This window comes from Haliaeetus albicilla, chromosome 21, assembly GCF_947461875.1.
Source record: "Haliaeetus albicilla chromosome 21, bHalAlb1.1, whole genome shotgun sequence".
NCBI lineage: Eukaryota > Metazoa > Chordata > Aves > Accipitriformes > Accipitridae > Haliaeetus > Haliaeetus albicilla.
This window is the reverse complement of record NC_091503.1, coordinates 19033192-19045960: the sequence shown is the minus strand read 5'-3', so window position 1 is coordinate 19045960 and position 12769 is coordinate 19033192. Positions and strand designations below refer to the sequence as shown.

At 37.0% G+C, this 12769-nt stretch overlaps 1 protein-coding gene across 2 annotated transcripts in view; it reads left to right on the top strand.

The window, feature by feature from the left end:
* The window catches only part of CAP2 (cyclase associated actin cytoskeleton regulatory protein 2), a 68033-nt gene that overhangs the window by 24579 nt on the left and 30685 nt on the right, over window positions 1-12769 (top strand). For both annotated transcript variants that reach the window (XM_069809135.1, XM_069809134.1), the window contains one exon: window positions 8256-8333. In XM_069809135.1, the coding sequence (XP_069665236.1) occupies window positions 8256-8333 (78 nt within the window). The remainder of the gene's footprint in view (window positions 1-8255; window positions 8334-12769) is intronic.

The window sequence follows — 12769 nt, the reverse complement described above, 5'->3', positions numbered from 1 at the left end:
TTACTCATACTCTACAGCTCATAAAATATACTATGACTATGGCAGTCTTTGGTTATTAGAAGCTCCAACCAACAGCGGTGGCCTAGTATAGATTTTAGTGATGTACCCTCTGCACTGTAGAGGAGCCATTTGTTCTCATTATATTTTTATATTTGTTCTTAAAATGTTTGGCTGGTTTTATCAGCTGTTTGTGTCTATGATTATCACTAATTACATATCATAAAGGCAGAACATGACAGCACAAATTCCGCTCAGCTGACAGTCAATTTTGGGGATGTCCAGTCTATAGATAAGCACCAGGGACTGGAATATCGGGTGTTGCAATGTGCCAATAGCATCTTTTACTTCTACTGATGTGGAGGCCTTTAAATGTAGATCCATGACTGTATGCTGTGCAATGAGACGGCTTTGAAATCTCCAGCAGGTGACTGACTCTGCAGAAGTCAGCAGTCTGCAATGTAAATGGCAAACTTGAATTCCTGAACATTTTCAAAACTGTTCGGAAAAGAAAGGTATTGAAAACAAAAAAAACCTTTAATCTGTAAATAGACCACATCTTCAGTAATGTATGGACTATTTATTTTTGCACACAATTCTTGGCATTTTCTATGCTGAATCTTTGGGAATCTCTAACTATCAATACACTACATCTGTTTTTGGAAATTCCAAGTAAAAGTTGAAATGAACAGAAGTCAAGTGAGTTGCAGATTTTTGGCTGTTGTAAAAGAGATTCATGAAGAATTTGTGAATCTGGAAGACACAAAAGCAGCCTGAGCTTTAGGAGAGCATCAGCTAGTCAAGAGCTTTGGTCTGAGCTTGCTCTTCTTCTCTGGTGGGTAGAGGTTATTAGAGAGGTTTTGGGAGAATATGATCTCCTACTGCTTCACTTGGCAGTAATCAGTGGCAATGGCCCTGCAGCCAAATATTTATATCTGTTTGAAAAAGTGACAGACGAACAAAATAACTGACTGCTTCTGCTACCAAGATTAATAATTAATTATTTAACAAAGCTGACATTTAAATAGTGTTCATTAGGTTTTAAAGTTAACAATCCCTTGAGATCAATCAGAACAATTCATGCTACTCAAAACTAGGAGAGCTTAGAGGAAATTCTGGAACACTGGAGCAAATTTTCTTGGTGCAAAAGATGCAGAGCCTGTATATTCTTTATCCACGGCAATAATTTTGTAATTAATGTAAAAGCAACTGTTGTGGCTTTAATACCCCTTTACTCCAGTACATCTGTATAGTTCATGTATCATACCGAGAAATAAAATGGCAGCAAGGATTTAACCCAAACAATTCTATCCATCTTATGTCATTAGTGCTTAAAGATCTTTAAGACCAATATGGTTTGAGCTCCACCAGAGCTAAGAGCTCTGAGTGGTTTAAGTCACAGTCAAGCTTACTAAAAGGTAAACTTAATGAACCTAGATACAGATGCTACTCTGAAACAACAAATAAGCAATATTGGCTAGCACTGTGCACAGTTACATGACACAGTGTTTAATACACTGGCAGATATAAACAGCTAGGGAGCCCAGCACTGATATAACTTTAGATCGGTACTGGACAGGCAGTAGCAATGCTGAGAAATTTTAGCAAAAATTCCCTAATATAGACATAGCCACGGAGGCTGAAAAACACTAAAAAACCCCCACTAAAAAAACCCACCACTAAAAGAGGACAGCTGATTGGTGGTAGTCAAATGCATCTGTCTGAAAATAGAAAAGAAAATATCTGGGGTGGTGTCTGGCTCCATCAAAATCAATGGCAAATCTCCCATTGACTTCAATTTTGACTAGAATTTCAACCCTGTTTTCTGCATGGACCAGTAAGAGAAAGGTGACAGTTTTTTATTTCTTTCCTTTTCCAGTATAAAAAGTGCTCTGTTTGGAGAACTGCCACTGACTCTTCAGCATTTGGCCCAGTTTAAAAAAAATCTCTATCAGCCAACTAGCTGTACAAAATAAATACTGTCTCTTCAGCTGGCCTGGATAGTTTCTATGGCTAATCTAAACTCCATTCTTTTTCCATTTCTTGCTTCTCCCTTCAAGCCACCAGCCACTTCACCCCTTCACTTTGAAGAGGCTCTTGAAAGCAGAATGTGAAAGACAAACTGTTTCTCCTCCTTTGGCAGTACTGTCCCTTTTAGAGACAGACTGGGGTCTTTGCTCGTAACAGTGAAGCTCCATCTATAGTTGTCATTTGCTGTCAGTCATTGTGTCTTTTGCTAAACCCAAAGGACCCAAAATTATTTCTGCAGAAACTACAATTAGAACTCTGGATCACTAAATCCCAATTCTTTTCCCTCATGTCCTCTTTACTATTTTGTTTCAGAATGAAGTCATTAAGTATATTTTAGAAATCCAAAATATACATAGATCTATATTTAGATTTGCAAATTATCACTGTTAATGTTGGCATGTATATATATGCAGATGTGTATTATTCTCTAACAACAGAAGTCCAGTGGATTCTATATTTACGTTATGCTTTGCAGTGCTATGACTCTGAGGAAATACATTATTAAGTATAATAACATTTGACAAATTTAATATTATCAGGTCAATAGGGTAATTTTCTTGACTAAATTTTATTAGGAAATCCTTTGTTTGTTTCTCTTACTTCTGTTTAGTTTTATTGGTTTTTTTCAAAGACTGAATTTACTTGTAACTTGAGGTCTGAATGCATGTGCCTGTTTCTTCTTGTAGTTTGCCAAACTGTTGTCACATAAATAATATTTATATTTATTAGTGCTTGGATACCAGAGTGATGGGCAACTTAGATTGAATACAACATTTAAAATTAGAAAGAGATAGATCCTAAAATCACATCTGCTCTGGAGAACTGAACTTTGCTAAAGCAAACTGGTAGTTTAAGCTTCAGGTTCAGTGCATCTATGTCTACTAATGAAACATGCAAGTTTGGGTGGAACCCATACTCGCTCTACTTCTAACAGGTCAGAAGCATTGTCACCATTAGACTTCTCTCCCAGAGCCTCTGGCAATTTTTCAAGCAGTGGCTTCTGGGAAATATCAACAGTTGGCATTGTATTGTGACAGAGAATGTTAAACCAGTTGCTATTAAAAAGATGATTTCTAAATATGTATGATTCCTCCATTAACTTCTGCAGGCTTAACTGTAAAGAGGCCTATCTATGCTGTTACTGCGATGATGACAGAGAGGTCACTCACTGTAGTCAGCCACAGGTTTCAACAGGCATGGAATTGGGTCGACATTGCATACAGGTCAGACTTTGGCTCTTCCGACTGTATCAATCAATCAGCTAAGTCAGCTATCAAACACACCTGAGGTAAAGGATTAAGACACCTTATTCCACACTTCACTGACAGGGAAACTGAGGTGGTGAATGGAATACCACACGGTCCTGGCATTCAGGTCCACAGTCACAGCTGTCTCCTCCAGCCTCTAGAACAAACTGCTAAAAGCAAAGTAGGAAATGCTTTGAGGAACTTGCGTCCTTCAAAATATTCACTTCAGCTGAGGAATCTTTCTGATGATTGCTGTGTCCATGCATAATCCCAAGAATGCCAAAAGGATTACCCAAAGTTTTTAGATGTCAATTATCTGTTGCTCCAAAATATGCCCATTTCTATCTGCAGATAGATGTGTGCAAATTTGTGTTCTAGTCTACTCTGATAAATTTACTCATGATTCCCATGCATTTTTGACACTCAGGCTTCATTACTATCATTCATTATAACTGAAAGAGTTTCAGCTGATTTGTTCTGTGGCAATCTTTTGAGTGAGCTGCACAAATTGTTGAGAAAAATCCCCCCCTTGCACATTTTCACTCATTAGTCTTCACTGGATATGGGGGTCTAATGAAAGAGCCATCTCCCTATAAAAAATAGTGCTGTCTGCTTAGTTACACAGCCTGCCTGCTAAATAGAAGAAGGTAGCAATGAAGTGTCACGTTTCAAAGACTACAAGAAAGAGTTGGAATGGTGATAGACTGAACTAATGCATTCTTAATGAGAAGAAGCTCTTCTATTACTTTGATAGGATGCATGGAAAGAAGTACTGCATGCTCGGAAAAAGTAGAACTCAGAAAGCCATTTTTGATGCTGTTGGAGAAAGAAGGAAGTAACTGTGGCAGAAGTCTTATAAAATTCTGCTTGTAAAATGCAAAAACTGTCTTAGCACAATGCTTTGATTAAGATGTAAATTCAAAGGTGAGAGATGTGAGTGCTCTGATCCCTACACAACTAAAAGCTTTTGGAGCTGGATAAATTTTGGGCAAACAGCACAAGCCTTGCAATCAATGTCTAGTTGACTGACCACTGAATGTTTCCAATGTCCTATAATAAATTTAGGATAATAATAAAATGCAAAAAGCCACACTTCTAATGCACCAGAGGTTACCAATGGCTTGGGTGCCCTCAATAGCAGAAGATTTCTTAAAGACAGCTCCCAGACATTTTGAGAAAGGGGCCTTGGCCACACTCTGCAGTGGAGGAGGAGGAATAATAAACATAAAAGAGTAATACGTGTCTGGAGGAGAAGTACATCCTGATTCCACATCCAACAATAGTTTTATCACCGGTCAGATGAGCAAGACACATGTATGAGGCATCCTCAAGGTATGTCAGTCTTTTAGGAACATCAGTGTACATCATCCAACTGTCTGTCTCCAGCTCTGACCAAATTCCAGAAAGAGGTACAAGATCAGACAAGAAACCAGTTGTTCCTTTGTATTCTGAGTGGAGAAAAAAGTCCTCCTCAGCCTCCATGAGTGACCAGAGGGAACCCAAAAGCATGGATTTAATGCAATGTATACAAAGTGCCAGAGAGACACATTTTTCAAACCTCATTGATGCTACCAGCTCAGTATATGTTCAAGAACTCACAAACCAATCTTAATTTTCTGTATCTAAGAGCACTTTGGTCATGTTTTATGATCTGTTTGATCAGCATTTAAAGCTCTATCTTAAAATAATGCTGGTTCTTTGTAGGAATTTGGAAGATCCCTTCTGAACTTCGCTTTTTGGATAGTTGGAAATCTTCTAAATTTGAGACTATGATTACTCATGACCTGGTTTACAAACCTGTGATCATGTGCTGCCACTGCCGTTTTCTTACTTCTCTGTTATTTACATTCCGTATGAGAAAGAATCATATTCCTCAGCCGCTGTGTTGCTAAGCAAAAAAAAGTGAAACTTTTAAAGTTTATCTTTGTATGACAAATACTCGTTGCTCTAAGCATCCAAATAGGTTTTCTCTGCATCAATTCTCATTTAAGCTCATCTTTATTTAACACATATGACTAGTGCTTTACATGGAATTCCAGAGGAGGTCCTCTCCAATGGTACTAACACTTCTGTAGCTCTACTAAAAGTATTTTGCCACACCCATTGTAGAACTGCATAAGCTCTTTTCACAAAACCACCTTCCTGGCTTTTATACTTGCATTTTCCAGTCTTCAGCATTTCCAATTAATCAGTTCCATATTTATGCCAAAAATTATGCATTGTTTTAAAGGGGCGGGGCAGAGGACTGCTACATTTTCTCCTATTCATATTACCTGTGCCAACAAAGTTGTCTTACTCTTTTCAAGTCATGAGTGAGTCCTTCTTGACAATATTAAAGCCTCCTAACTTTGTGTTGCCCGCAAATTTTATGAGTGCTCACCTAATTCTTGCTCTTACGACACTAATAAACATATTGATGATTCCTAAAACTAATCCCTGAGAAACACAACTACCTACTTTCCTCCTCTCAAATAACACCACCTGTAATATACCCTACTGTTGTCTCTGTTTATCCAACTTCTTATCCAACTGAAGAGTTTTTATACTACTTTGCATGATTTCCACTTAAAGTATGAGTTTCCTATGGGAACCTGCAATATGCATTTTATATAATATCTAAATATATTAGATCTGACACATTATCCTTGTTTAAGAAACTGAAAACTCTAACCAATGCCCAAAAGTAATTATTTTAACCACAGATAATCCCACTGTAATTTCTCCCATTTTTAATTTTCATATGTGTTTTTAATCACTCGTTTCAAATCTGTTCTAAATGTGCATGGTGCTGAAGTCAAACTAACAAACAGCCATGAAATCACTTGACATACTTTTTCCCTCACTTCTTGGGCATATTTGCCCAATCCGTCATTTCGTACTTCTGTCATCTGGTACTATCTCCAAATGATATATATTTAAAATCTTTTCTACTTGTGCTTCCATCTGCCAGTGTCTTCAGTACTCTAGAACGAAAATAATATGGACCCAATGATTTTGTCACACTAAGCTACATATATTTGACTTCCCTTTCAAATGATGTAATTCCCATTGATTTATCATCATTCTTCTTAGCTATCCTTTCAATATCTTCATGTACATCAACTTCCTTGAAATTGGGGAAAAGCATTTATTCAACAATGGGTAAGCTATACATCAAGAATAATGTAGGCATGCCTGAATTACCCTTCAGGTCACTGCCTTGGCCTCACTTCATTACTTTATTTCTTTATTGTTCCCATATCTAAAAAAAAGTACGGCTTTGTTTTACTTTTCTGTGCAAGGTACAGTTCAACAAGGCCTTTATCCATCATTCCTTTGCTTCTATATTTTATAATGCCTGAAAAAAAGTTCTCCTTGATAATCAAGGCCTCTACTCACTCTTTGGGGGTTTTGTACTTATTCTTAGTGCTTGCTTTAGTTATTTATTCATTCAGAGACTCTAGCCCTTTCCTGCAATTTCTCCCTCCTGCCCAGCACGCACAGATTATATCCATTCTTAATGTAAATCCATCCTTTCCTGCATTCAAATCATTAAGTTCCTCAGGCTAGTCATCTTAAGTCACTAATTTTTCTATTTTCTAAAAGTTTGCCATTCTAAAATACCAAGCCTTAGCTGTAGATTTATTTTTGTCCATCTTGCGATTTAAGAAGAACCGAATCCGTTCATAATCACTTCCTTCTAGAACATTAATTTTTGGTCAGCTGTTCTGCAAGATCCTCCTCACACTAAAAACCTAAGCTTAAAATAGCACACACTTTGTTGTTTTATGAATTTCTGTACTAAAAAGTCAGTCTTCTGAAATGTCTAAGAATATCTAAACCTTGCTATTATTGATGGTATTTATGTCTATGTCTGGAAAATCTAAGTCTCCTATGCTCATACAATTTCCCTTATTATTTATTTCTTTATCTATTTATAGAGATGATTACCTGCTTCCAATCTCAGCCTGTCAGACCATAATATCCCCTTCTCCCCAAATACTCTCCAAGTTGGGCCTTTTTTACCATCTTCCTTGCAGTGATTTTCATCCTAACAGATTATGTTTTATTCATGCCATCACATTTTAAGATGAATAAACACAATTTGGCTGGTTTACTTTGCTACAACTTCAAATTTCCTGACTTTTATGTATTTTAAGTTGCATCCACATAGGCCTGTATATAAAATTTCCTTGTTTTCTTTTTAGATTGAAGAAACCCCAAGGAAAAACAGCATGAGCTTCCCCACCCTTTCACAAAGTGATTATAAATGTACCTATTCATATTAGATTAACTTAACAGCACTTGGTTTGGTTTTTATTTAGCAGTATACACTAGTTATGAATAGTTCTTTTCTATACCAATAATGCTTTCTCCCAGTCACTACTCATCCACTTGAATGAGGTATAGGTGATACTGGAGTATCACCTGTATTAAATTCTAGAGTTCTGTTGGGTAAAATTGCCCAGATATCTTCAGCCACCATCTCTCATAGCCATCACTCTTAGGGTCTGCTTACAGAGGACAGGCAAGGAATGAATTACAGCATAGGCCCTCAGCAAATATGCCAAGCTCAACTCTTCTTAAACATCGCTACAGCCCATGTTACAGTTCAACAGAAAGTTTGCAGGTTGCCATTCTCAGCGGTAATAAGTTGTTATCATCCACTCGAGTATAAACATCGCCATTAAAATGCCTAGACATTCTCTGAAGTGTTAAAATTAAGTCCTCCTGTGACTAATCTTATAAATGATAACCAAAAGACTGCATTTCAACTAGTTTTATTTCCTATCTGAAGAAGATGGGGAACTTAACCTTAGATTTCAAAAAAATTTATAGCTAAGCCAGTACTGTAATACATTTCTTCCAGTCAGTGTTGCTGTGATTTAGATGAGAAGCAGCAAGAAAGATTTGAGCTGTCACACTTGACTTTGAGCTGCCAAGAAGAGGTATTGGAGGTTACAGGCTAAGGTTTAATTTATATTCCTCCTTTTGTTACAGGCAGAGATGGTACGTGCTGCTTTCCAAGCGCAAAGATCTTTCCTGGTGTTAGCATCCCAGTGTCAAGAGCCTCAAGAGGTAAGAAAAGTGACCTAGAGTTTCAAGAGGCAATGTATTAAAAAGGCTGTGTTGCCATATGTTTAATATAATTCCCTGCATTTGCTTCTAGTTTATTTATACAGCGCACTTAGAGCCTTGCTTTCAGTGTTACTAGCATGGTGCTGTAATAATCAGAAAGCCATGGTCCAGATTTAAGAACCTTTTCTGTACCAATACATCTAAGATCATTGAAGAAACCAAAGGAGGTTTCCACTTATGTCTGTAAGAGGGATCAGTGTTTCTCTGGAAAGCTGGAAATGCCATGGAATAGAATGGCTTTTTGTTAGCCCTACAGGGATGCTATACGACAGACTTTGAAGTCAGGGGATAAGCTATTGAGAGAAAAAATCAATACTGGCCCCTAGACTCAACATTCTACAAGCTGAGGCCCAGGTTAGGCCAATTCTGGAAGGAAGGCAAAGCATTTTGTCAAGAAAATGAAAAAAAACCATTTTATATCAAGTTGATTTATATACTTATTTTATTGGCAGCTATTTAAATCCTCCCCTCACAAGTAGAAAGCTCAGGGAAGCTGCAGAGTTGTTATGAAATCTCATTTGGACTTTCTGGAGGGCACAAAGTTTTGGCCAATAACACTGTATCATTCCTGGGAACAGCAATCATGTAGCCCTTTTCTGGGAGCACCCTTGAACCTTCCCTCTTGGAGTGTGCAGAGAATGAAGACTTCACTTGCACATTGTCTCCATGGCCTTCAGTTCTGTCTTTTTCCACTAGCTCCCTGCTCCATAGGTCATTAAACTACATATTTTCAGATCAGAACTCTCTGCTGCTGGTATAAATTATTGAAATGTTGCTGGCACTATTGTTCTTAAAGACACAAATTAGAAGTTTTTCTAATCAGTATGTTTTAATGGCAAGGGTACTCAAAAAAAAAGCACAGATATTCCAGGCGAGACTTTAGATTTATAGAGTTCCAAGCAAGAAGGGATCAGTTGTTTTTCCAGCTGTCCCTGATCTCAGAGAGTAAAAGTGGGTCATGACTCACAGAGAACAGGCAGAATTCCCATTGGTACAGGCCTCAAGCAGTCATTTATATTGGCTGTGAATACAATCGCACCCAGTGGCCCACAAAACTCTTCATGCTTATAGGTAAAATATTCCCCAATGAACAGTTTCCGATGACCTATAATGTAATGCAATGTTCTGAAGTGTTGGTATTGTCCCAGGTCTGGTAAGAGTAAAAGCTATGGCTCACTCTTCGGCCTCCTGTGCTGATGTGCTATCGGTATGATGTTCTCTGCTTTTCAGGTGAGAATGGCAATGGCTTCTCCCCACTTTTAGCCTTACAACTTTCTGACCTCAAGTCAAGGCTTTGAGATTTTTTTCAACCATGAAGTTTAGAAACTTTAATTTTAAAAAGGGCAACAAAACAAGCAGAAAAAAAACCCCACAGATGTAATAAGAGAGTCTCCAGCAATCCAGAATGACAGTTACAGAAGCATTAAGAAAAGCAACAAATAATAAAAACCTTGCTATAAACATCACCAGAGCTGGCCATGTGTATCCATATGTCTTAGTTGCACGTTATCAGGCTTGCATAGATTTCTGCAACTTGTTGAAGTCAAGAAAGTATACTTTCATCATTTAACTATCTTTTAGCACCAAGGAAATGCCACATAATACGTGTGTACACACCATTCCGAAATTAAAATACCAGGAATACTACAGACTAAAGTTCCTTTCTCAGTGAGAACAAACCCAGTCCAGTTACTTAAGCTTTTTTAACAAAGACTGTTAGGTACACATTTTTTACAGGCAGCCAAACACATGTTCTTGTTCGTTCTTTTTCTCTTTTTTGCACATATTTTTTGCACAGATACATTCAGCTATACTATAGACAGACCTGAAAATAATTGAACTTGTTCAACTTGAACAGTATTTTCCATTGCGGAGTGTAAATGTTCCAGACACTAGGCTTTTAGTATCTCCATCTCAGTGAGGAAAAAAAAATCGTATTGTAAAGCCACATTGCTTAACCATTTTGAAAAAGCTGGTTATCACCAGCTAACCCAGGAGAAGGAAAGAAGCAGGGGTCCTCCCCCCCATTCCCCAGGACCTTATTGATGTGATGTCATCTGGGCTCTGGTTGTATTTATAGCCTAGAGCCATGGAGTCAGTGTGGAATCCAAACAGGAAAGCTAATCATTAGTGTATCAGAATGCACAGAGTAGAGAAAAGCAAATGAAGATGACAGCATATCTATAAATGCAAGAGAAAAGAGAGTAATTCTGTCATTCAGCTGTCTAGACTGTTTGCTTTATAATGTAAAGCTGTGAATGAGCCAGCGAGTTGCGATTATGGCATAGTAGCTTTGTAGACATTCAGAGACAGCGGTGTGGAGACTGAGGGGATTTACTGAGTTCCTGTCATGTTGGCTGTCATACATGGTGCCTTTAAAAAAAAAGAGGGAGGGGAAAATGCCCTGGAAAAATAAATTAGCTCAGCTCTTGCAGCTTATAAACTAATGAATAAGGAATTCAAACAAAAAGAAAGCTCCTATATGTATATTAATCCTTAGATTTTTTTGTGCTCAGCAAAGAGAGAAATGTATATCATACAAAAAGCAGTATTTTTTCCCCTCTGTGAAAATGTTGAAGCTCTAGTATTCATTTAGCTCTTTAACTCCTGCTATGCGTCACTAGCAAACATTTTCAAACAGTTAAGCTTGCAGAAGTTGCTTTTGCAGAGTTTTGCTTCATGTTAATAATGTTGATATTTTTTCATTTTGAATCTGTTGCAGTGCACAGCCTTTATTATCTGTATATGTGAAAATAGTAGAAGCCGAGAAGGTAATTCCAGCTGGCATACCAATCTAGTATCAACTGCAATAAATTACTTTGCAGAGAGCATGTTCTGTTACTTTTTATGGTCATGTTCTATATTTGTATGTGCAGTGGAAGAGATCACATGACAAAACCACTGGTTGATATTCCTGTTTGTGTATGTCCCAGCTAATGGCTGCTGGATACAGGCTCATTCAGCAAGATGGGATTCTTTGGTTCATCCACTTATTAGAAATTATTTTCTGACGCCAAACTTCAAACATTAAAGCAAAAAAATGTCTATTATAAATTGTTTACTATATATGAGATAGTAAAGAGAAGATAGAGAAGGGAAAATAAATTAGAATATTGCTATATTCTGTGAGAAGTTTTTTAGTTGTTTAAAAAGGTATTTTGAGACCATACATTTAGATGTTGCTTGGGCAATTCAGAAGATATATTTTAACATAAACCTTCAGAAACCATTATGAAATAGTTTGGATCTGAATTGTCTATTTCCCATAGTCTAAGCCAAATACAATTCTGATTAAAACATTATTATTTTATTGTGTAATAATTTTTAAAGTTATTAGTGTTCCTGAGCAAGTTTTATCTGTTTAACAAATTCTTTTTAATTTATGATCATGAATACTAACATACGAGATCACTGCTCAAAGTCACTGCACTGAATTATTTATGAATGGTAGCTTATATACTGTCTTTTCTTTATGAGTTGTTTCATTTCACTTTAAGAGCTCAAACAACTTTAAAAGTTGCTTTGAGGGCACAAATAATGCATTGTTCCCATCCTGGGAACTAGTTAATGAGATAAGTTTTCATGTGAATCAATATAAACATATGCAGGATGAGCATAGTCATTGTAAGAAGTACTACAAACAGATTTAAATGACAGATGCAGTTCAGACTATAAATGATTACGTAATTTCTCATTAAAAAAAATGCTGAGTTCATATGACTGCCAGAGCTCATGGATTTAATTACTAACATTGTGCAGACAAACATTCCAAATAAATACCTAGCTTAAATATCCAGATTCTACACACAGGTGTGAGGAGAGGGGTGGAAGAAAGTAAGAGGTAAAGGAGGGCTTTCCCTTTTTTTCCTAGAAAAGGGGAAAAAAACCCTGAAACCCAAGAAACTGTATTTGAAGTTAGACTTAGAACCACGAGAACAAATCTTGAGGTTTTTCATTTTCTATAGGTAAGCAAAAAATCTATTGTAGGAACAGAATAGTTGTGGCAATTTCCTTGAATAGAGGACTCATTCTCAGAATTTTTATGTAGAAATCAAAGATGGAGTTTTACAGTTCCCTACTCTCTCTCAGTATAGGATTGCTCAATTTTTTCTCTCTTCTATTTTTAAAGTACTTCAATAACAGGACTGCTGGGAGTTCTTATTCTGCAGCGTAGCAGGATTTGTTTTCTAATTACCTTGACTTGCTTATGTCATTCCATTTCCCACTACTTTTCTTCATACTTACTGGGATCACCCTTACTGTTTTCCAAAAATAGGAAGAGAAGGATACTCCTCACCTCATTAATTTATTACGTACTTATGCAAAAGAGTTTGAGCCAAGTTTTGCTGCCATTCTACTTGGTTGACCGCTGCAAA